At 41.2% G+C, this 22939-nt stretch overlaps 1 protein-coding gene across 4 annotated transcripts; it reads right to left on the bottom strand.

Annotated features, from left to right (window-relative positions):
* Positions 1-474: 474 nt before the first annotated feature.
* On the bottom strand, positions 475-22634 carry BTLA (B and T lymphocyte associated). Of its 4 annotated transcripts, none has more exons than XM_077820769.1 (6): positions 22365-22634; positions 9837-10175; positions 8516-8551; positions 6181-6336; positions 5025-5071; positions 475-2858 (listed from the first exon to the last, which is right to left on the bottom strand). In XM_077820769.1, exons 1-6 carry the CDS (start codon positions 22450-22452, stop codon positions 2517-2519), a joined length of 1008 nt encoding a protein of 335 aa, XP_077676895.1. In that variant the 5' UTR covers positions 22453-22634; the 3' UTR covers positions 475-2516. The 4 variants fall into 4 exon arrangements, with proteins under 4 accessions (XP_077676895.1, XP_077676904.1, XP_077676922.1 ...); XM_077820778.1 differs by having other exon boundaries at positions 9837-10157; XM_077820796.1 differs by having other exon boundaries at positions 6181-6324; positions 9837-10157.
* Between the last annotated feature and the right edge of the window lie 305 nt (positions 22635-22939).

Raw genomic sequence — 22939 nt, 5'->3', positions numbered from 1 at the left:
CCCTTTGTATTCACAAAGTTTGACATGAATGGCTTTTTGTTTGTGCCAGTGTTTGGAGAAAAGCTGTTTGTACGCTACTTACCCACACTTACTTGCCAATAAAAGCTGATCAAGCCTGAGTAAGAACATTCATTCCTCATCTTTCATTGTTATCCTGTTCAAAAAAGTTCCATCTTTCAGTCCGCGAACAAAAGCAGTATCATGTGACTTAAATAACCAAGCAGAATCCTAGGAAAGCCAATTATGAATACTTGAAGGCGGTGTTTCCCAAACTTGGGACCCCGCTTGTTCAGGGAAAGCTGGGCCGGTTTGTTTACCTGCCGCATCCGGAGGTTCTGCCGATCGCAGCTCCCACTGGCCGCGGTTCGCTGCTCCAGGCCAATGGGGGCTGCAGGAAGCAGCGGCCGGTATGTCCCTCAGCCTGCGCCGCTTCCCGCAGTCCCCATTGGCCTGGAGCGGCGAACCGCAGCCAGTGGGAGCTGCGATCGGCAGAACCTCCAGACGTGGCAGGTAAACAAACCAGGGCCCGGCCTGCCAGGGGCTTTCCCTGAACAAGCGGGGTCCCAAGTTTGGGAAACACTGTTTTAAGGGAACGATTTGTGAACAACCTGTACGCTGAAATTTGACCACATAAACTGTTAATCAAATAGTTATGGAAAAGTGAATAAATAAAAAATCAGCCTGTTCACAAATGAAATATTTATAGGAAATAAATAAACTGACACTTAGGGTATGTCTGCAAGATGGGAGGGTCCCAGAGCTCAGGCTCCAGCCTGAGCCTGGAAGTCTACACAACAATGAAACAGCCCCATAGCCTGAGCTGACTGGCACGAGCAAGCCGCAGGTTTTTCTTTGCTGTGTAGATATACACTTACTCCTTTTTCCTGTTTGTTTATCACCTCAGCAGCACAATACCTCTTGGTCTTGCATAATATCTTTCATGCAATCATGTCCCAGGCTCTCCACATAAACAAACAGTACAGTTAAACATGAAATCAGAGGTGGGGGGAAATCAGTTGATATTAACAAGGGAGACAATATGTTTCAGACAGGATTTTGAAAGAGGACGGAGAGGACAGGATCTATGAAGGGTGAAGGCTCTTTTTGCCAACCGTTTTGAGATGATGTGATGGGATGCGGAGAAGGCCATGAAAAGAGCCTGGTTGGGAGGAACAAAGTGTCAGAAGTAGGTTGGAGTAAATCCATAGAAAGTGTTTAAAAATTAGGGCAATTTCTAGCCGGATCCTGAACTAAATGGGAAGCTAGTAGAGCTGTGTGAGAATCAGGTGATACGGTGGCTGTTCATTTTACATGTAAGAAGATGAACAGAAGCATTCAGCAAACTGCTGGTGTTTGGCTTCCACAGAAAAATGAATTCCACAGAAATGAATTTTCCACAGAAAAATGAATTCCATGTTCACCTATAGCACTGGGTCTCAAACTTTTGTACTGGTGACCCCTTTCACATAGCTAGCCTCTGAGTGCAACCGCCCCCCCCCCCCCGCCCCAAATTAAAAACACTTTTTTAGATATTTAACACCATGATAAATGCTGGATAAAAAGCGGGGTTTTGGGTGGAGGCTGACAGCTCATGACCCCCTATATAATAACTTTGCGACTCCCTGAGGGGTCCTAAACCCCAGTTTGAGAAACCCTGACCTATAGTCTGTGCTTCCATCTGAACAGGCTGAGTCATCCATGCATCTGTAATGAGTCTTATCAACATGACATCTGTTTATCAGTAAATGCATAAATTAATGTATGCATCTATTACCCTGTTTGTGTATCCTGCAGTTTATCAATACATTCCTCCTCTTTGTTGCCTCTTTAACCTCACATAGTTATTTTTTTGTCTGTCATTGCAAACATGATCTCTTTCTTTTATATTTTTTTTCATACTGTCTAAATAACCCCACCTACACTGATGGGGATAGGCTGCTGGTTGAGAACAAAAACAAAAAAAAACCATTAGCTTGCTTTTTAGTTAGTAGCAGGTGAATATGTTCTTCATAGTCACAGAACACCTCCCAGTGGTGCATAAGTCTTATGCTTAAATATGTTCTTCAAGCAAAATTCTTATCGTCAAAAATTTTCTTCAACAAAAATAATTCATAATTTCCCCCAGTGGACCTAATAGAGCTCATTGTCCTTTAAATTTGTTTTCTTTTCCAGTGCTCCTAACCTTTATTATTCAGTTTTTATTGATCCTGTCCAAACTCTGACTTTGTTCTGGGCAGTGCCTTGATCAGAGCAGGGGGCGTTCCTGGAATATGAAAGCTTCAAATGAATCCATGTGGAAGATAACAAACATGCGGTTGCTAATATCCAACCACGAACCTGGGCTTCACTTAAGTGTGAATTCCAGAACATATCATAAGAATCAGTATGCTTTTATTGATGAGAATTCCTCTTTGTTTAGAAGAAGGTGTACTTATGTTCCTGCTGTAACGCTTGAGTCACTGCAGGACATGAACCGTTACGGTGCTGGCCGAGTTAAAGAGATGTCATTGCCAGGGCTATTTCTTCACACAAACGGTGGCATATTCTGTAAGTTCCATTTCCACATTCTGCTCCTTTCTCGGGAGCTTTTCTATAATACTAGAATGGTTTAATGAAGCATAAACAAGGACATCTTCGCTCTCAGATGTGGGCTGGTAGGAATCAACAGCAGCACTGTCACAGACATTGCCAGCTGCTGCCCTGCTACCATTCCAGTGAGGGACATGATTATCATAAATTGTGCTGTCATCCAATGGCTGCTGCAGGCTAGCCATGGAGCAATAGTAAAGTGTCGATCCTTCACTGTGGGCATGCGTGGTCCTATCGGTGTGGTATGGAGCACATGTAGCTCTGCTGACCTGCAAGAGAACAGAACGGTGTTCAGCTCTGTGTGGAACTGTGTATTAGATATGTGTCGGCTGGACAAAGCACACATGTGAGATGTAACAGAGATGCGGCATAAGGTTTCATTCAGGTGGGCTCTACCACTTCAAAATTGCATTAAAAATGATGGATAAACGTTGGAGCAAAGGTGGACAACCAGGTTCCCTGGAATATACTTTCGGGTAATGCACCAATTTATGGGATAAAGTTAGAAATCATTGCATCTTTAAGCCTTTCTCTACCTTTACTTCCCTTCCCAAACTCTCTGTCTCCTTTCTTTTCCCCCTTACCCTCTCTCCATGTGATCTCATCAGTTTCAGGGTAAAACTGAACATTGCGTTGCAGGAGCTCTCCTAACTCACTCGTTTTGTGCCTCTCACTTCCATGGCTCTGCCTGCCCATCACCCATCTAGTCTCACATTGCAAGACTCTCTCTATTTGTCCCCATCCTTCCATTTCTGAATCTGTCTTTCCTTCTTTCATCCCTTGTCCAGCATCTCTGTCTGCTTACAAGTTCACTCATATATTTTTTCCTAAAGAAACCCTCCTTAGGACCCCACTTGCCTATCCACCTAAATTCCATCTCCCTCCTTGAGTGGGACATCTGTTCCTGCTATCTCAATCTTCTCTCCTGTAACACCCTGTTGAATCCTGTGCAGTCTGGTTTGTGACCTTTCAACTCCTCTGGAACAGTCCGTGCCAGTGTCACATGACCTCATGCTGGCCACATTTAAGTACCATTTTTCTTCACTCATCTTTCCCACTGTTTTTTTGACACTTCTCCTCCATGGGCTTCAATTTTCTCCTTCTTCTCCACCATCTTTCTGTTTTTCCACGAGTAACTTCTCCCTTTCTCCCCTCTCCTTTTGTCTCAGGGTTTTGTCCTTTGTCCCCTCCACTTATCCCTCTGTACTCTCACTAGGCAAGGTCATCCAGTCTCACAGTTTCAGCTACCATCACTAGGTGGGTGATTCACAAATCTCTTGCCTTCTTCCCCTCATTGCAATCTCACATTTACGCCGTCTCTGGGCTGTTCCACTGACAAATCAAGCTCACAGTGACAAAATTGAAACGCCCCTTCTTTACTTTTTATCCCTCTCCCTTCTTTTCTCCATCACCTTTGACAGCTGTGCCATCTTCTATATCAGCCTGTTAAGTTATTGAATGTGACTCCTGTCTTTCCTTTTTTTTCTTCCATGTCTCTCCTTTCTCCAAATCTATCACTTCCTCTTATACATTTCTGAAACCCACTCTTCCCTCTCATTCCTTCCCACTTTGTCTTCCCTCACCTTGCTTACTGCAATCTACTCCACATTGGCTGCCTACTGTCATTTCTAGTCCCCCAGCAGTCCGCAGAAAATGCTGCTGCTGCTAACGCTATCTTCCTTCGCTTGCTACTCTGATCGGATCACTGGCCTCTGGCTTCTTGGTGCATTGAGGCCATTGCCTGTTATACTAATGAATATGGTTTCCTGGTACCCACCTGTCTGTACCCATTTATTGCCTCTTGTCTTATACTTAGACTATAAGATCTTTTGGGAAGGGTCGTCTTTTTTTTTTTTTTGTCCTTTGTACAATGCCGAGCACATTGGAGTCCAGGTCCACGACTGGGGTTCCTAACTGCTACGGTAATACAGATAGCCACATTTTTTAAAAAATTTTCTTTCACTTTCCATGTCAAGTTCAAACTTCTTGTCCTCACCTTCACTGCATTACCTAGCTCCAACCTTACCAGGATCTCTGCTTCTATGCGTTTCCACTTCCCTTTCCAGGCTCCTGTCCTAAAAACCCCATCTGTATCCTCTTTGCATCTGCTTCCGTACTTCCCATATACTTGAAATGTCATCCCTCTGTCCCTTCAAAACCCTATTCAAAGCAGTTTTCTTCCGCAAGTCCTTATACAGCTGTGACCCAACAACTATAGAACGTGGACTAATAAAACAAAACTACTTCACTTGAACTTTGCAACTTCAGCCTATGTGGTGTTACATGACTGAGGGGTATTCTCTGTCTTTTATTTAGACTGTTAGTTCCTTGAGCTAGGGACTGTCTTCCTATATGTTTGTAAAATACTAAGCACTCTGTCAGCACTCAATAATACAGGATATGACAAGGCCTGGTAGCACAGAGCTCAAACACACCATGTTCATTTCCTTCTGTGAGGTTACTGGGGTTGTCTTGGGTTTCACTGGAGAGAAAAAGAAAAGAAGATGGTGTATCAATAAAACAACTGTGAGAATTGTCTTTCTGCTAGTAGAAAAGGGTTATGGACATCAGTAAAATACCCCTTTCCTTACTGGATACACCTCAAAACATGAAAATCCAGTTAGAGTATGCCCAGGTTGGATTCAGGAAGATCTATTTTGACAAAGGGTAATAAACATATTCTACAGCTTATTGGGAAATATGACTGTCCCTCCGTAGCCCCAGAAATGTGGAAAAAATATCTTCCTAGTATATTGAGGGGCGGGGGGGGGGGGGGGAGAGATTCTCCTAGATTACCTTGAGGGGAGGCGGTTCTAGTCATAAACAAGAACATACTAGCCATAGGCATCAGGCATGGAAAACACTCGATAAACTTGAGCCACCTAGTAGGCAATTATGGCACCTTTCATTGGTAAGTCTCAAAGCATTTTTCGAATATTAACCAACTAACCCTCAGAAAGCCACTGAGAAATAGGTAAGGGAAATGACCCATCATTTCCCACCACTGAAATGACAATGTAGTGGAACTGTGGGTTCCATTTCTGAGGTGGAAGATAGCATCTTTGTAACAGCCCAAGACCCTACATTTTAGAAGGGAAGAATAATATTGTATCTAATTGAAAATACAAAGGGAAATTAGGGAAGCAGAATGTAATTAGTTGGAGTGTGATCAGGACTGCAAGGTTAACTCTCCCATTCTTATGAACTGTAGCAAGGGATAAAGTGGTCAAGACTCTTGTTTAATGTCTTTTCTGTAAAATGGGGATAGGGAGAGACAAAGAGCAAGTCACAGCGTTTCAAACTATTAAAGAAGTGGAGTTTGAGGTTTGGGTGGGTTCTTATTTTATCCATAACTATTGCACTATTGCTAGATGAGAATAGCATGGGTGACAAATAAAACAGCCAAAAAATCATCATCATAACCAGCTAGGCCTTGGGCATTTTCTAGCTCAACTGTCAGTTGGGGATGATTGTTCTCAGACATTTTAACAGTACTTAAAGAAGACGTTTTAAATAGTGGAAACCAAAGAAGAAAAAATGACTCTGCCCACAGGAGCAAAAGGAAGAACAGGAGGTGGTATGAGAGCTCACCTGAGTGCCACCGCAGACAACACAACAGGCATAAGCAGATAAGGATGAGGAGACACAATGCCCCCAGAGATGATAGGGCATAAATAATCCACTTCTTATTGTTGCTGCTAGGTCCTTGAGGAGCTTCTGTGACATTAGTGGCACCTGCAAATTCCTCTAAGATTTATTAGTACATGATATAGGATGTTGGCTGGATTATTCTGAGCCATCCGATTAGTTCATAAATTCAATGTACCAATTTTTTAATCTGCTAACCGCACATTTTTTAGAATAACTTGAATTAAGCTAGTTAACCAAGCATTTTGAAGTATTCATTAGGAATATATTTAGTGAGGGGTGAAAGGCTGTCTGAAATTCTAAGGGGGATTGGGGTTGGGGCTGCTCAAAACTTCCTTTTTCTGCTCCAGATTCTCTCCTCCTCTTCTCTTTTTCATTTCCTGTACTTTTTGCAGCATAGAAAAAACTAACTTGGGAGGTTCCATTTTATTTTTTTCTCAACTAAACTCAAAGCCCAAGACTTTCTGAAATGGATTCCTAAAGACAGGCTCCTGAGTCCAGACTTTGGCACCAGCCTAATTTTCAGAAGTGCTGAGCACCCAGCAACTCCCACTGAAGTCTATGAGAGCTGCTGGGTGCTCAGAACTTCTGGAAATCAGGCCACATATCTAGGTGCACAACTATGGACTCAGGAGCTTTGGGTTCCCTTTAAGGGACGGCAAGAGGAAAAGCTTAGAAAGTAGAAGGTCTGGCAGAGGAGTCAGATTGGTGGGGAACTATGAGATTTTGTACCTTTGCTGCCTGTAATATTTCAAGAGAACAGTATGTTAAATGAGGGTGACAAAGATAGTAAGGATTATTTCCCCCGTATCTATTTTAAAACCCATGTAATGTATAGGGTGCACACATCCTCTTTTGTTGACAAGGTCACAGCTGTGCATCATTGGTTATAGAGTATATGGCCCTTCATAGTGTGTGGGTGTGACACCCCTGAACAAATTATGGCTTTGGGTAATTATTGTCCACTACCACTCTTTAAGATGTTGTTTATGTTCTGTTGATCCTTGACCCCAAACTGATCTTGGAAGGTTTATGCTTGTGTTTAAACTATAATCTATATGTTAAAAGCTAACATGCTTATAAATGCGGATATTAAAGCTGTAATGTAAGTAGGGAAGAACAACATGTATAAATAGTTGAAATAGGCTTTGCAACAAGTTTAACACCTAACAGAGACTAGTAGATAGCATAAGGCTTAAATATTTAGCATAAGTACTTAACCTACAATTATAATTTTTAGCAATATGTATCCTGTGGTAAACAAGTAAACTGCAAAGGAATAGACTAAACTTAAAATAATAGCATTTTAGGGGCTTTTTGGTATATGTAACCATGCAGCAAAACTAAGTTTACCCATCAAAACTATTGTGAAATACATTGTCGCAAATTGCCCATGCAAGTAGCCTGAACTCTGACATTGGCCCCTTAGAATGCTATACAACAGTGGTTCTCAAACTTTTTTACTGGTGACCCCTTTCACATAGCAAGCCTTTGACACCTGCTTTACAAGGACAGGGCGCTGAGACTTAATCAAATAAGGTCCCATACATGTGTGGGTGTAATGGAAAGATGTATAAAAAAGGTACACTCAGTCCTTAGTTGGAACATCAGGCTGGAAAGCTTGTCATCAGTCCCACTTACAGTGCTTCTCCATGTACTATTCATTCCATCTTCACTCATGATGATCTCCATAAGGTTGTAAATATGCACATTGTAGGGAACTGTTTTTCTATCCTCATCTGACTTTTTTATGATTGTAATTATCCTTGCTTGCTTGCATTTGGGTACTAAATAAAGTCTTCATATCTCTATATATGTGATTCACCAATCTCATTTCCTCTAACAAATATTTAAGTAGTCACCTGAGTAAAAGAACCTGTTATTGGTGCCTTGTGCCTTTTGCACTTTAAATTAATCAAAGACTACAATTCTGATACAGTGTGACTCCTGGAACAGCATGAGTAGCATGTATTACGCAGTATGAGAGAAATGTGTGTGAACTGAACAATCTGTTACACTATGATGGAGTGTCTAATTCGCTTTGTCTCGCTTACACTGATATATTCATGCATTAGGGTGGGCAGCAGCAGGGGATTCTGGCATAGGTGATGGCTGTTTAGTTCCAAGTGAAGCATTCAAGCTATAGTGTGAGCAACAGTGATTTAGTGATGAGGTTAAACAGTATTTCAGTATGTGCAAAAATATATGACCCTCCCCACACACAGTCATATAAATATGAGATAGTTCCCCTATTTTACAAGAGAAGATCATAACTTACTTGATAGTGGATTTGTAGGGGCATTTGTAGTCACTTCTGAAAAAGAAAAGCAGGAGAAGAATTGAAACTGAGCTGAGAACTTGGTAAACTTTATGTCCCGGTTATGTTTTCCATATTCAAAGAGCAATCTTATAGTGAAGTCTCCATGACTTCTACTTTCGATTAAGGGGAACAACAAAACAAGAAAGAAGGCAGTTGGTGGGAGGGCACAGAACTTGTTTCCTAAGGCTGCTTGAGTAGTACACACACACTTTATTCAAAGTCTTCTTTGACATTTAAAAAAACCAGCCAAGTGAATCATCTGCAAATAGATATTATGTCACTTTTTCAAAATACTTTTGTGAATACTTTTTTTTTTCTTATTTGCTCAGCGCTTTCTATTAGAGTTTAGCTCACACCAAGAGACTAGTGTGAGCTGGGCACAGGCTAAACCTCCTCACAAGGTTCAGCAATAAATGCTGTGAGGGATTTTCTCTATCCCTGCACCCTATGTACACTGCTGCAGCAATGAACAGGGGCCATTAAAGCTCCTTAACACGCTAGGAGAGAATTCTCCTGGTGTAGGCACTGTGTAAGACAGCCTTACAGCTGGACTAGGCCAGGACTGTGCCGGAGCCATACTGAGCAGTTCCTGGTTGCAGAGCTGCTTATAAGCAGCTCAGGCAGAGCTGTCATGAATTAGAGGAAACCTCTGAGTTGTTTCTGGGAACCGCACCAAGCCCAGATCCCAAGGGCAGCATATCCCTCTTGCTGCTGGGACTGTACTGTAGTCTATGCCTCCAAGAGGCATAGCACAAACTCATACGCTCCCTTTGTATTCTCTGTAAGACAAATGTCTTCAGCATGATTTTCTCCTAAGCCATTTCATTCCTTGTACTGAGTTGACCTTGTCCAGTAACATGCACCTTTTTGCATTTTGACTGATTTGTGCAGCTTGTGACCAGACTGTACCTTTCCTGACCTTCGTTGGCTTTGACTGACTTATATTTGTTATTACTAGATTGACCTTTCATGGATCATCCTAAATCCCAAGAGTTTTAGAATCCCCCATGACTGTGTTTTTCTTTTCCTGATCCTCTTGGGTCTTTCGTGATTTCTTCCTAATGATCATTAAGAGAGCCGTAAAGAGGGAAGGCAGACATTAACAGGAGCAGAATGGGAGAGGTCAGCATGTTTAGAAGGCCACTTGGATTACTACTGTGCCACTGAATAGTGTGTTTGTTTGTAGAAACAGACTTCCAAGTAGAATGAGTTTTTAACCTTTAGAATCAGTTCTGATAAAGAGAAATTCCCTCAAAACTAGTTATCCTCTAATGCTTACCTTGAACAAGAACTTCTACTGCATGGCTCTCACTCCTTAAACTTCCCACAGTAGCTTGACAACGATATAATCCACTGTCGTTCTTACGAACAGGTACAAAGTTCAGAACAAACACATTCCCATCTTTCCAGGCTGTATGTCTCGTTGGCCCATCTTTCAAAAGTGAGCAGTGCATCTCCTGTATCTTGCACCAGTTCATGGCCGGCTTTTCTGTGCAGTACTTCACTGGACACTCTATATTGAGGGAGTCCCCAGGTTTTCTCGGGTATCTGTAACCTCTTGTAACCAGAAGTTCAACAGTACAGTTCACAGTCACGTCTCCTGGAAGTGAAGAAAAACCTGAAAGATTATCATTGTTTCATAGTGTCTCTTCCCCCTATAGCTTTATTACTATGAATTAGTATTACTGTTACTCTTCTGACTGTCATTGCCCATTCTCTGCCTTGTCTCCTCATTATTTCTATATGGGTCACTGAAAGAAGATAAAGCACAGCTTATGGGTTATTTCATCTCAAGGGATACAGAACTGGCTCTTGCAGAAGACTGGTAATGTGATGCAACTTTTGTCTATTGGTTCAAATCTAGCCCAGCTGTGACATTACAGTAGGCTAAGAATTCTCTGTCAAAATGATTTTTGATGGAAAATGCACTTTCTGCAAAATTGGGACAGAGTTAAGGTTATGCTGGCTGCACTACTGGTGAGCTATGCCTCTCTGATTGGAGAAATGTACTATTAGATGCCTTAACTCTTCATTTCCTTGCTTTTGTGGTTTTCTGTTATGTGTGTTATGTATAGAGCCCCCTTAGCTCTCACACAACTTAGAGGTTTTGTGCATTAATTGAAAAATAGGGAGGGGGAAAGTATCTTAAATCTGGCCTCATTTCTCTCCCAACATTGTCCACCACTCCTAAATCCAAACAAGGAAGGGGACATCTGATCAATTTGACTCCAGAGTAAGGCAGGGCACAGAGGTAGATAGGTCAGTAACTGTCGCCTCCAAAGTGGTGTGGTATAGCCTTTGGAAAACTGCCAAAGTAGTTAGCAGCAGCATTGTGTGCACACGAACAATAAACTAGACTAACTCACTTCACAGCAAAGTTTAGTTCACTTTGAAAGAGGAATCCAGAGTTTGAGATAAGTGCAGAGTCAGTGCTCACAATAAATTGCATTGTGTATACTCAAGTCTGGTCAAAGCAGATAAACTCAAAAAGCTGTGGATTTAACCTCCTGCTCTCCCCCTGTGTTGACAAGCCCTTACAGATGATGTATGAATGAGTTTAAGCTATGGTAACTTGCTGAGCATACCATCTGGAAGAATGTGAATGTGGTGCCAGTTTAGATTCCCTTAAACCCACTTCCTCCCACTGTTGTGTAATTTGCCCCTCACATTTTACTTCTGAATTTGGAATCCTATTTGTCAGGAAGAAAGGACACAATTATGTGTGTTGGGTTTAGGGGGGAGGGGTTCCCCCCCGTTTTTCCTTTCAGACTTTGTTGCTACTCTGGATTTATTTGAGGTGCTGGTGGTTTGGTTAGTCATGACAACGTGCTGCCAGTGTGTTGTATATAAAAATAAAAACAATCTTTGCCTCAAATAGCTTACTATCTAATAGTGGTGCCCAGTTATTGTAAACTGTGTTTTCAGGTTACTTTTTTTAAGGCACACAGAGGACTTTGAGAGCAGGTGCCTTGGAATAAAATAAATTATTAACCTTCTAAACCTACAAAATATTAATCTGTTTTTAATATTCTCCTGCAATCGCACACATATATAACTGTAAGCATGCATGCAGTCCTAATCCCATTGAACTCAATAGGGCTAAATATATGCTTTAAGTTAAGCACATGTGAAAGTGTTTGCAGGAATGGAGCCTAAATCAGAAAGTGAGATCATCATCTTTGTCTGTAGCTCAGACCCTTCCATTTCTGAGGAAAGGAAAATACAAATAGACTGTTAGTGTACAGTGCACAACAGCTGCGCGTGGCTGAATAGTCTGAAAATAGAAACAAAGAGCTAGAATTAGAAAGCAGAAAGTTTCAACCAGAACAACAATTAAAACATCTATAATAATCTTCCAGAAATACCTGCAATGATCACACCTTACCAGCAGCCCTTTCGATGCTATCACTGAGTGTGACAGATGCCTATATCAGAATGTTAAATTTGCTGTATAGTTTTTTGTAGTAAGCCTGTCTGATACTGAATATACTTGATGGCTCTTCCCTAAATATGTTAAATGTCAGGTTTCAGAGTAACAGCCGTGTTAGTCTGTATTCGCAAAAAGAAAAGGAGGACTTGTGCCACCTTAGAGACTAACCAATTTATTTGAGCATAAGCTTTCATGAGCTAAAGCTCACTTCATCGGATGCAATGTGCTGTAGCTCACGAAAGCTTATGCTCAAATAAATTGGTTAGTCTCTAAAGTGCCACAAGTACTCCTTTTCTTTTTATGTTAAACGTGTTATCCTTCATCCAAATAGCTGTCCATGGTCAGTAACACAAACCAACTCTGCTCCTGCCATTTTCTCTTCAAAATCTATTTTTCTAGGAGGCCTACGCAGTCTAGTCTTTCCTTCCTTTGACACAGCTTTAACACAAACCTTTAGTAACCCTCACTACTTTGGCATCAGTAGCAAAAGCAACATTGTTATATTATTTCTGTAGCTTTTTCTTTCTTCTTTCCCTTTTCACACCAGCAATAACTTCCCTGTCTTGTTGTAAATCAGCTCCTGATCCTACAGTGAGCTTTGTGGGGGTCTGCCCACGCAGACTTTTCTGGAGGAATAGGGCCTTAGATCTTGAGCTCTTCAGTGCAGGGATGTGGTATTCGCCTTGTCTGCAAATCATCATGCATTTTTATGGTGGTATAGAAATAAAAACATCACCATTCACTATTAGTTGAGGAAGAATCACCGAATTAACATTTCATAAACACTCCCTAAGGGATGATGTATGTAGTTGAGGGCAGTCTCTTCTAAGTGGCAACTAAAGAACAACATAGATTAATTCCTGTAAATGTTCGTAAAACTACATTCCGTTTCAACCACGTCTTTAACTAAAAAGCAGACATCACCCAAATAATCATCTAGGACGGGACAAGATACCCTGATGCAGTGGAAGGACCACCCTAGATTGTGGCAAAGAGGTGTGGATGAGCCTAGCTGGGCTCAGACCCTTAAAGAGGTTGCTGAGCTATCCTCCTGCAGGGCCAGATTAATGCAGGAGCTTTAGGGGCTGCAGCCCAGAGCCTCAGGCTAAGTGGGGCCGGATGCGACCCGCTGCTTCTTTTCATCCGACCCGCAGCAAGTCTCCGCACCACGGGCCGGATACCAGTCCCCGAGCCTCAGTGCCATCCCCTGGGGCTGGAGCTGTGAGTGTTGGCTCGCCAATGTGCCCCTGCGGCCCCTTGGCGAAGGGCATTCAGGGAATCTCTGCGTGCTGCCCCCAGTGCCGGCTCTGCAGCTCTGGAGCTGTGGGGGAAGTGTCTGTGGGCACGGGCAGCATGCATCACACAGAGCGGCGGCCCCTCTGCCTAGGAGCCAGACATGCCAGCCACCTTGGGGAGCAGAGCAGCATAGAGCCAGGGCAGGCAGGGATCCAGGGACCCTGCTGTGCTGCCAACCAGGAGCCACCCATGCACCTCCTCATTCACCCCTACCCCAGCCTGGAGCCCCCTCCTGCACCCAAACTCCCACCCAGAGCCTGCACCCCGAACCTCCTGCTGCACCCCCAGCTGGAGCTGCACCCCAATCCCCTGCCCCAGCCCTGAGCCCACTCCCAACCCCCATGGCCCCCACAAAATCTAATAGCCCCAGGCCCACAAGAGAGTTATCCAGTCTTGTCTTCCTGAACAGGGTTTGACAAGCAAAAGCCAGGAAAGGGAGCTCTTGACACAGAAGAAGTCTGATGGAGGCAAGTTGGTACTGAAACATGGAAAACTTGCACTTCTGCTGCTTGTGCCATACCTGCTGTGAGATTGAGGACTTCAGTTTTCCAGACCAAATGTAACCAGCCTACATAGATGATCACTGAGGGAAATTCCCCTCCTGTAAACTCCCTGCAATGCTATCAGTTAAGACAGAAGGAGCCATTCCATGCTTAACACAAATGTTTCACTTGCTTTGAACTTTACACAAATTTCCATTTGCATTGAGAGTGCTCATACTTTGTCTCATCCAAAAGGTGATTTATTTTTTTTAAAGATCGAGTTTGAATAAAATGTTTTCATCTGCTTCTCAGCCAGGAGAATGTGATTCATGTTTTCCCCTCTTTTTTAAAAAAAGCGTGTGTGTTTGTGACTACAAAACATCTTTATCTTAACATTTGAACAATAGCAAGTGCTGGGGCAGCAGAAAGCCCTCACTATGGAACAATCTCTTTGCCTTGTTTGTAGAAATAGGACTCTGTAGGCACAAAGTGATGAACATGGGCAGTATCCTTTTCTTTCCTGTCTGATGTCAGTGTTCAGAGAAGTGGGATGCTCTCCTTGACTGCAATGCAAGTACTGCTATTTGCTCATTCAGCGTCACTTGTAGGAAACCACAACAATCAGACTTGCTGCAGTGATGAGAGTGCTGGGGAGGCAAAACTGACTCCTCACAGGCCAGAAGGATTGCTCTCCCATGCCCACTTCCTTCAGCCCATAAGTGTGAGCCCTAGTAATAACATGACACCCAGCTCTCATCTAGTGCTTTTCATCAACAGATCTCAAAACACTTGACTAAGGAGGTCAGTATTATTATCCCCATTTCACAGATGGGGACACTGAGGCACAGAGGAGGGAAGTAACTTGCCCAAGGTCACCCAGCTGCTGCTAATAGTGATCTGCAAAAAGAAAATGGGCTTGTACCCTTTTTTGTTTCTTTACTGCATAATGTTGTGTGTGTATACCTTAAAAAAACAAAAAAGCCACGTCTGCTTGGTTTTTAATGTTAAAGATTCAGTTCCTGTCTAGGCTGAAAGATGCTATTGAAGAGTGGAGAGCTAGTGCAATGGTAACATCATGAGAATCAGATGAGTGAAACCTGAGGTATTGCAGTGGAAGACAATTTCGGACAGACTATTTAAAATTCATCCAGTTTGGGGTTTTGGTTTATACCTATTTAACTGCAATAACTAAACACTTGGGACAAAGGAAGTCTTTGTTCAAATCCAGCATACTCTCTCCTTCAGTTAAATGGTTGGAGCCTACAATGAATATGCTTTGAGACCTCCCAATAGCCCTTCCACAAAGCCAGTGGAAAATCAGATCTGACCTTCCAGGTTTTTCTAAGCGGAAAAACAAGCAGTAAAAAAAAAAAACCATAAAAATATTTCAGGCCTGCCTTATATGTAATTAAGGGGCATAAGGCCAATTTTTGAAAAGTTCTTTGCAGGTTCTCTTTAAAAAGCAGTAGTGTGCCTCTGACTTAGGGAAGAAGTAGTCTGAGGTAAGCCTTCGGGTTTTGATTTGTTTTGGTTTAAGTGCCTAAATAAAACACAGCATCCTAGGAAGTGGGAGACTTTTTTTCTCTATTAACCAGAGTATCCATTAGCAAGGGGAAACTCTGGACTTTAGTGCAGTTATACAGAGTTTATATGAGCTCTTACAAGCTTTACTGAGAGTGAATAATGCTCACCTTCCTTTTACTGTGAGTATATCTCTTGAACATTTCTGCCTGTTTCCTGTGCTGTGGTTTATTAATAGTTCACAATAGTGGTGTAACTAACCAACTCCAGAAATGATATTGTAGATGTGTAAGTGCATGGTAATTCAAGAGTCATTAGTTGAGGCCTTGAAAAAGCTGGCCTGTTGATGTCAGATGTAGTGGAATTCGTGTCTTGAAAAGCTAAACAGGGGTGGCCCACATGATCAGTATTTGGATGCCAGACTTCAAAGAGGACAAAGGAATCTATAAAATATGTATTGCTTGTGTATCAAACTACTCCTTGTACTCCTCTAATAACTTATACTGCAGAAAGCAGAGATTCTTTTAGATCATTTGATTGCTCTAATGTTTTGAATGAAGAGATCCAAACTTTAGTTTCTGGTTAGAATGGATTCTTCATAAATAAGGATATTTTTTTTTCTGTTGTGTCACTGAGGTAAATATCTCCACTCACATTAATGCACATGCCATAACCTCACTGAGAGGAAAATCCTCCTTCCAATGCTTTATACTTTAAAGGCTTTTTTAAGGGCTGTCAAACGCTTAAAAAAATTAATTGTGATTAATCGCGTGATTAAAAAAATCAATCATGATTAATTGCTCTCTTAAACAATAATAGAATACCATTTATTTAAATATTTTTGGATGTTTCCTACATTTTCTAAAATATTGATTTCAATTACAACACAGAATACATAGTATACAGTGCTCAGTTTATATTATTATTTTTGATTACAAATATTTTCACAGTAAAAAACAAAAGAAATAGTATATTTCAGTTCATCTTTTACAAGTACTGTAGTGCAATCTCTTTATCATGAAAGTTGAACTTACAAATGTAGAATTATGGACAAAAAAAACTGCATTCAAAAATAAAACAATGTCAAACTTTAAAGCCTACAAGACCACTCAGTCCTACTTCAGCCAATCGCTCAGACAAACAAGTTTGGTTACAATTTGCAGGAGATAATGTTGCCTGCTTCTTGTTTACAATGTCACCTAAAAGTGAGAACAGGAATTTGCAGGGCACTATTGTAGCCGGCATCACAAGATATTTACGTGCCAGAGGCACTAAAGATTCATATGTCCCTTCATGCTTCAACCACCATTCCAGAGGACATGCATCCATGCTGATGACGGGTTTTGCTCAATAACGATCAAAAGCAGAGTGGACTGACATATGTTCATTTTCGTCATCTGAGTCAGATGCCACCAGCAGGTTGCTTTTCTTTTTTTTTTTTTTGGTGTTCAGGTTCTGTAGTTTCCTCATCAGAGTGTTGCTCTTTTAAGACTTCTGAAAGCATGCTCCACCCTTCCAATCCCTCTCAGATTTTGGAAGGCACTTCAGATTCTTATACCTCGAGTTGAGTGCTGTAGCTATTTTTAGAAATCTCACATTGGTACCGTCTCTGCATTCTGTCAAATCTGCTGTGAAAGTGTTCTTAAAATGAACAACATGTGCTGGGTCCTCATCCGAGACTGCTATAACATGAAATATATGGCAGAATGCGGGTAAAACAGAACACGAGACATACAATTCGCCCTCAAGGAGTTCAGTCACAAATTTAATTAACACACTATTTTTTTAATGAGCATCATCAGCATGGAAGCATGTCCTCTGGAGTAGTGGCCAAAGCATGAAGGGTCATACGAATGTTTAGCATATCTGGCACGTAAATACCTTGCAACTCCAGCTACAAAAGTGCCATGGGAACGCCTGTTCTCACTTTCAGCTGGCATTGTAAACAAGAAGCAGGCAGCAATATCTCCCATAAATGTAAACAAACTTGCTGGTCTTAGCAATTGGCTGAATGAGAAGTAGGACTGAGTGGACTTGTAGGTTCTAAAGTTTTACATTGTTTTGTTTTTGAGTGCAGTTATGTAACCAAAAAAAATCTACATTTGTAAGTTACATTTTCACAATAAAGAGATTGCACTACAGTACTTGTATGAGGTGAATTGAAAAATACTACTGTATTTCTTCGGTTTATCATTTTTACAGTGCAAATATTTGTAATAAAAAAGAATATAAAGTTAGCACTGTACACTTTCTATTCTGTGTTGTAATAGAAATCAATATATTTGAAAATGTGGATAAACATCCAAAAATATTTAATAAATTTCAATTGGTATTCTATTGTTTAACAGTGTGATTAATCACAATTAATTTTTTTAATCTTGATACTTTTTTTTGAGTTAGTTAACTTGCGACTAATCGACAGCCCTTCTTTTTTTATTTTGTTTTGTTGTTCGTTTGGTTACATTAGAAATTCAATTTTGTTTACCCTTGTTTTTGTCCTGGAAAACATTAAGGAGAACTGGAGAACTGGGTGTTTATGATTAATCATGCAGGTGGAATCTGATTAATTGAGATATAGCAACACTTAGAGTTTCTACCCATGGGTTGAGTTAGTTGTGTTAAAAATTGACCATCCTGATCTTTCAATTAACAGCTGGTACTAGTTTACATTTGAGTCACGTAAGAATCTGTTGTCAAAAACAGTGAAGCCAAGACCCTGTGCTCTTGTAAAAATCACTCCCTTTAAGAACCACAGGTGGCCAGGAGCTTGCTTTTACCTTTTATCTAAAGAAAAGAGCAATGCTAGCAACCCCTAGTTCCATTCTGGGGTACTGACTAGGTGGGAAGAGCAATTCCTCCTGAGTCTTCCAGTACCTAAGTGGTCTCCCATCTGAGTACTAATTAGACTTGATGCTGCTTAGTTTCTAAGAACAGACTGTGTGGTCTTTGGTGGCCAGTGCTGTACATGAGGTCAGTCTAGAGCAGGGGTAGGCAACCTATGGCACACGTGCCAAAGGCAGCATGTGAGCTGATTTTCAGTGGCACTCACACTGCCCGGGTCCTGGCCACCAGTCCAGGGGGCTCTGCATTTTAATTTAATTTTAAATGAAGCTTCTTAAACATTTTAAAAACCTTATTTACTTTACATACAACAATAGTTTAGTTATAGATTATAGATTTATAGAAAGAGACCTTCTAAAAATGTTAAAATGTATTACTGGCATGCGAAACCTTAAATTAGAGTGAATAAATGAAGACTCGGCACACCGCTTCTGAAAGGTTGCCAACCCCTGGTCTAGAGGATACGTGATCCCTTCTGGCCTTAAATTCTATGACATGATTGATATTTCTAAGGCAGAACAAAAGCAAGAACATTTTTGTTTGTTTAGCAAACTTTCTGAGCCACACTTAGACATCATAAAGAAACAACAAAGGGCACAAACCAACCCCCATTTGCAAGATCACATGTAAACATAAAGTTTGGGACAAAAGTTTGGGGCTTGGGTGATCTTACATTTTGGAAAACCAGTTTGCCAACTCTCTGAATATTTGTGTTCTTGATATGTAAAACTCTTTACATGCTCAGCCCTGGTCTACACTACAAACTTACGTCCGTATAATTATGTTGTTCATGGGTGTGGAAAATCCACACTCCTGAGTAACGCAGTTACACCAACTGAATTCCTAGTGTCGACAGCACTATGTCCACGGGAGGGCTTCTCCTGTTGATATACCTACCATCTCTTGGGGAGGTGGAGTACCTGCGCTGATAGGGGAAGCTCTCCCATCAGCACAGGTAGCATCTTCATTAACCACTACAGCAGCACAGCTGCACTGCTGTAAGTGTCGAGAGAGGTACTATGCTAAGAGGCATTCTAGAAAGACTCAGGCCATGTCTACACTACAAAATTACGTCGACCTAACTTACATCATACAGCTCTATACACTATACACTGCAATGTAAGCACAATATTTATATTCCAATTGATTTATTTTATAAGTTTATCGTCAAAATGAGAAAGTAAGCAATTTCTCAGTACTAGTGTGCTGTGACACTTTTGTATTTTTATGTTTGATTTTGTAAGCAGGTAGTTTGAAGTGAGTGTAACTTGGGGGTACACAAGACAAATCAGACTCCTGAAAGGGGCACAGTAGTTAGAAAAGTTGAGAGCCTCTGGTTTAAAGAACATAGAGTGGCAGTGACATCTGCTAATTTGTTATGCTAATCTGCTACCTTAGAGAGAGAGAGAGAGAGAGAGAGAGAGAGAGAAATTCGTGGGCAAATCTGCTGCTGCTCCCATCTGCAATACAGGGAAAGGAGACCAAAGAGAGGAGTATTGCAGAAGGCACTCTTCTAGTTGATTTCCTTGACGTTTGGAGTGGACTAATGGATAAAACACGAGTGCACACATTAAGGTTCCCACAGCAGAACTATCTCAGTCATGTTGCACAAATGTAGTGTTCTATATAGCTAAATATCCAATATGATATTTTTTAAAAAGTCACAAAATATTCCACAAATGAAACATGGTTGAATTAATATTGTTATTAGATGCTTATTTTTTGCCTTTCTTTGCTTAATTTTATCAGAGCTCTCTTAATGCTTCATCAACGTACTTCTTTATCTACAAAGAGAAATTTTCCTGTGAATAACAATAACAATTACTGTTTGAAATTCATCTTTCCACTGAGGTGCTTGATAGACAGTTGTTGCTGTTTTCTGGCTGGTGATAGTTCTCTGCAAGGTCATGTCAACCATGGAAAGAAATCACTTTGGCTGCAGCTTGATAATAAGTTGTTGTTTTTTTTAACAGAAGTTTAGAATTTGCAGAGTAGTGTACAATGCAGCCATACTGGTATGAGAGTCAAAAACCATGAGTCCTTCATTTTTTCCATCCAATCTTCTCCTTTCCCTGATGTTAAGGCAATACTTTTGGCAGGACTCTGTTTTAGGGAGACTTCTATAGTATTCTCCATGCAGATTGCCTCAGCAGCTGCTTGAGAGCAGCAGTTCCTGTGCCCATCAGGCTGGGTGGGGAAAAAATACACTTTCATGTCACAGAGTTGGTGTGGTTTTATTAGGCTAAAAATAATAGAGGCATACTGAGCATGTTCAGAGATTTTCCACTCATTTGACATTTTGTGCCTGTGAGGTAATACTACTTTTTCCAAATTTAAGAAAGCATACACTCCTTACTGATAACTCCTTACATCAAGTGTCAAGGGTGAGCTGCCTCTGTAGAGGCAAAAAGGGTCAGTTTTTGTCCGTGTTAGGGGAGGGGAAACATTTTCAGTCCTATGTCAAAAATGGCTGAAGCAATTTGGCTTAAACTCTTCAGATAAATGCACTTTTAGGCGAAGAACAAGCATAAGAAATTCATGGCCAAAATGTAAATGTGTCAGAAAGTTATGAACGTGTGAAATCATGGGGCAATAATGGAGACTGCTTTTGCAAATTTCAGCACTGTGTAATATTTCTGATGCCTTTCTGTTATTTGTTTGCATGCATGCATGATATGCAAGGCACTTTCTAAATACATAAGAAGGGATGGCCCCTGCTCTGAGGAGTTCACAAAGGACAGACAGACAGCATTAGATGTAGAGTCAGGGAAAGGGAACAAAAACAAGATTCATTATAGCCCACGTAGCAAAGATAGATTTTTGACAAGACTTAAATGTGGAGAGGCTAGGGGCCTGGCTGATGAATTTGGAGAGGCTGACCCATGCACATGGACCATGTGGAATAAGGCAGAGAAGTGATTATCTGAGACAGTGGCCATTTGCCAGACATGGGAGTGGGCAATGGCAGAGTGACACTAAGTTCAACAAGGAAGCTTAAGAAGGGAAGAGTAGACTTCCACAGAGCCCTGAGGGAGATGGTCAGTAGCTGTAGAAGCTCACAAAATCTTTGAGGTAGATAGTTGTTAGTTTAAAATGGGTAAAACAAATTACTGAGAGATTAAGTGACTTGCCCAAAATCTGGTCACACACTGAGTCAGCGGTAGAGACGATCACATCGCTAACCGGGCAGGGCACGTCCTTTACCCCACACCTCTGACTTTCCCATGATCTGTGGCTAAACTGCTAATGACATGCACCTTAACTTAATTCATTGTCTCATGCTATTAATAGCAGTGTTTCGTCAATATTACGACTATGTACCTTGCCGTAAATTATAGCCGTGGTGGAAATACAACTTTAAGGTTAACATAGCATAACTATTCAAAATCAGTTTAATGCTTACAGCATATTATGTGCACTGTTTCACACTATTTTGGACAAATGGAATGGACTGGACTAATCCAGACTGAATTAAAAGTAGCAAACACATGAGAAGCTATAAGCAGTTGTAATAGATGTGCTCGTCTTTGTCATCGTTGACTAAATTTTTTTTAACCATGAACACAAAGGATAAATTTAAAGGGCTGTTCTTCTTTGTGAGATAACCCAGAACCTCTCTTTCCATAATCACCATGGGCTAAAGACTCTGTTGTAATGCCACTGAGTTCAGAAAAATTATCATAGATGAATTAGTCACAGTGTCTTTGTAAATACAGGGATCAGCTCTCCCTTATACTGGTATAAATCAGGAGAACCACTGTTAAAGTCAACAGTTTCACTGCAGAAAGTGAGAGGAAAATTAGAGCCCTGGATTTTTTAGGACATGTGACTGAGGCCACATTGGTAACTTCTAGGTATGGACATGCAAGCACTCTGCCAGCACTCTGGGGTCAAACCACACCTGGTAGAACTTTAGGACTTTAACAAGGTGCTTGGGTTCCACCCTTGCACAGCTGGCAGAGGCCTTGGTCAGGAACTGGAGAGATCCCCGTTCCAATTAGCTGAATTTCAGTCAAGACAGTAACTTAGAGGCCTGGTTTTAATATCCATAATCCATGTGCTCATTATTTTACCTTATTAGATTCACGTCCTGTATCTTATTCCATCATAATCCAGCATACCATAGTTTCACAGTCTGAATTTCTCCTCACCCAGACTGCACTGAAAATCACTTGAGTACACGGCTTTCTATGAAGGCTAGTAACTTAAGTCACATTAGATTGATAAAGCATCTTACCATAAACCTGACAGTGATCCAGAGACAGCACCACAAGAAGGATGTGCAGTACAGTTCTGTTCGCCCGCATGCCTGGACGAGCCTTCATTTCATCAGCATGGTGGAGATGGGAGAAATTCCTCTGAGGTTAAAGAAGTGCAGTTTGTGTAGATACTTACACCCCTCTGTGATTGCCCATAGTTCTCTGAACTGATTCTCTTGACTGAAAAGTTTAGACAGGGAAGGAGATTTGGGGGTGGGGAAAAGGGCGGGGAAGTTTTCTGTAGCATACTATGCAAAAATCTGACAAGTTACATGGTGTACTTTTATGTGGTTGTATCATTATCCATCACTTGCTTACTTTCAAAATCTCTGAACTGCAAAACTTCTCTTTTTCCCCTGTGTGCTTTTTCAGTGCAGTAAGTGGAACTACAGAATTAAAACTATAAGAAAATCCTCGGTTAGTGCAACACTAAGGCTGAGATTTTAATCTTACAAACAACAGTAAATTCAAAGCTAACACCTGCACAGTAGGGTTTCTTCCCCCACACTTTTTCCAACCCTTTTGGATCGCTTCTTTATTCCATTTTATTTTC

Source organism: Eretmochelys imbricata, chromosome 1 (genome assembly GCF_965152235.1).
Source record: "Eretmochelys imbricata isolate rEreImb1 chromosome 1, rEreImb1.hap1, whole genome shotgun sequence".
NCBI lineage: Eukaryota > Metazoa > Chordata > Testudines > Cheloniidae > Eretmochelys > Eretmochelys imbricata.
This window is presented reverse-complemented; position numbering and strand designations above follow the sequence as displayed.

What these genes read in the sequence shown, in the direction of transcription:
- BTLA (XM_077820769.1), bottom strand. Translation starts at nt 22,452, where the DNA reads ATGAAGGCTCGTCCAGGCATGCGGGCGAACAGAACTGTACTGCACATC. An exon ending in CCCTACAAATCCACTATCAA is followed by an intron (nt 6,337 to 8,515) that starts GTAAGTTATGAT and finishes AATAAATCTTAG; the next exon opens with AGGAATTTGCAGGTGCCACT. An exon ending in TTGTCTGCGGTGGCACTCAG is followed by an intron (nt 5,072 to 6,180) that starts GTGAGCTCTCAT and finishes TTTTCTCTCCAG; the next exon opens with TGAAACCCAAGACAACCCCA.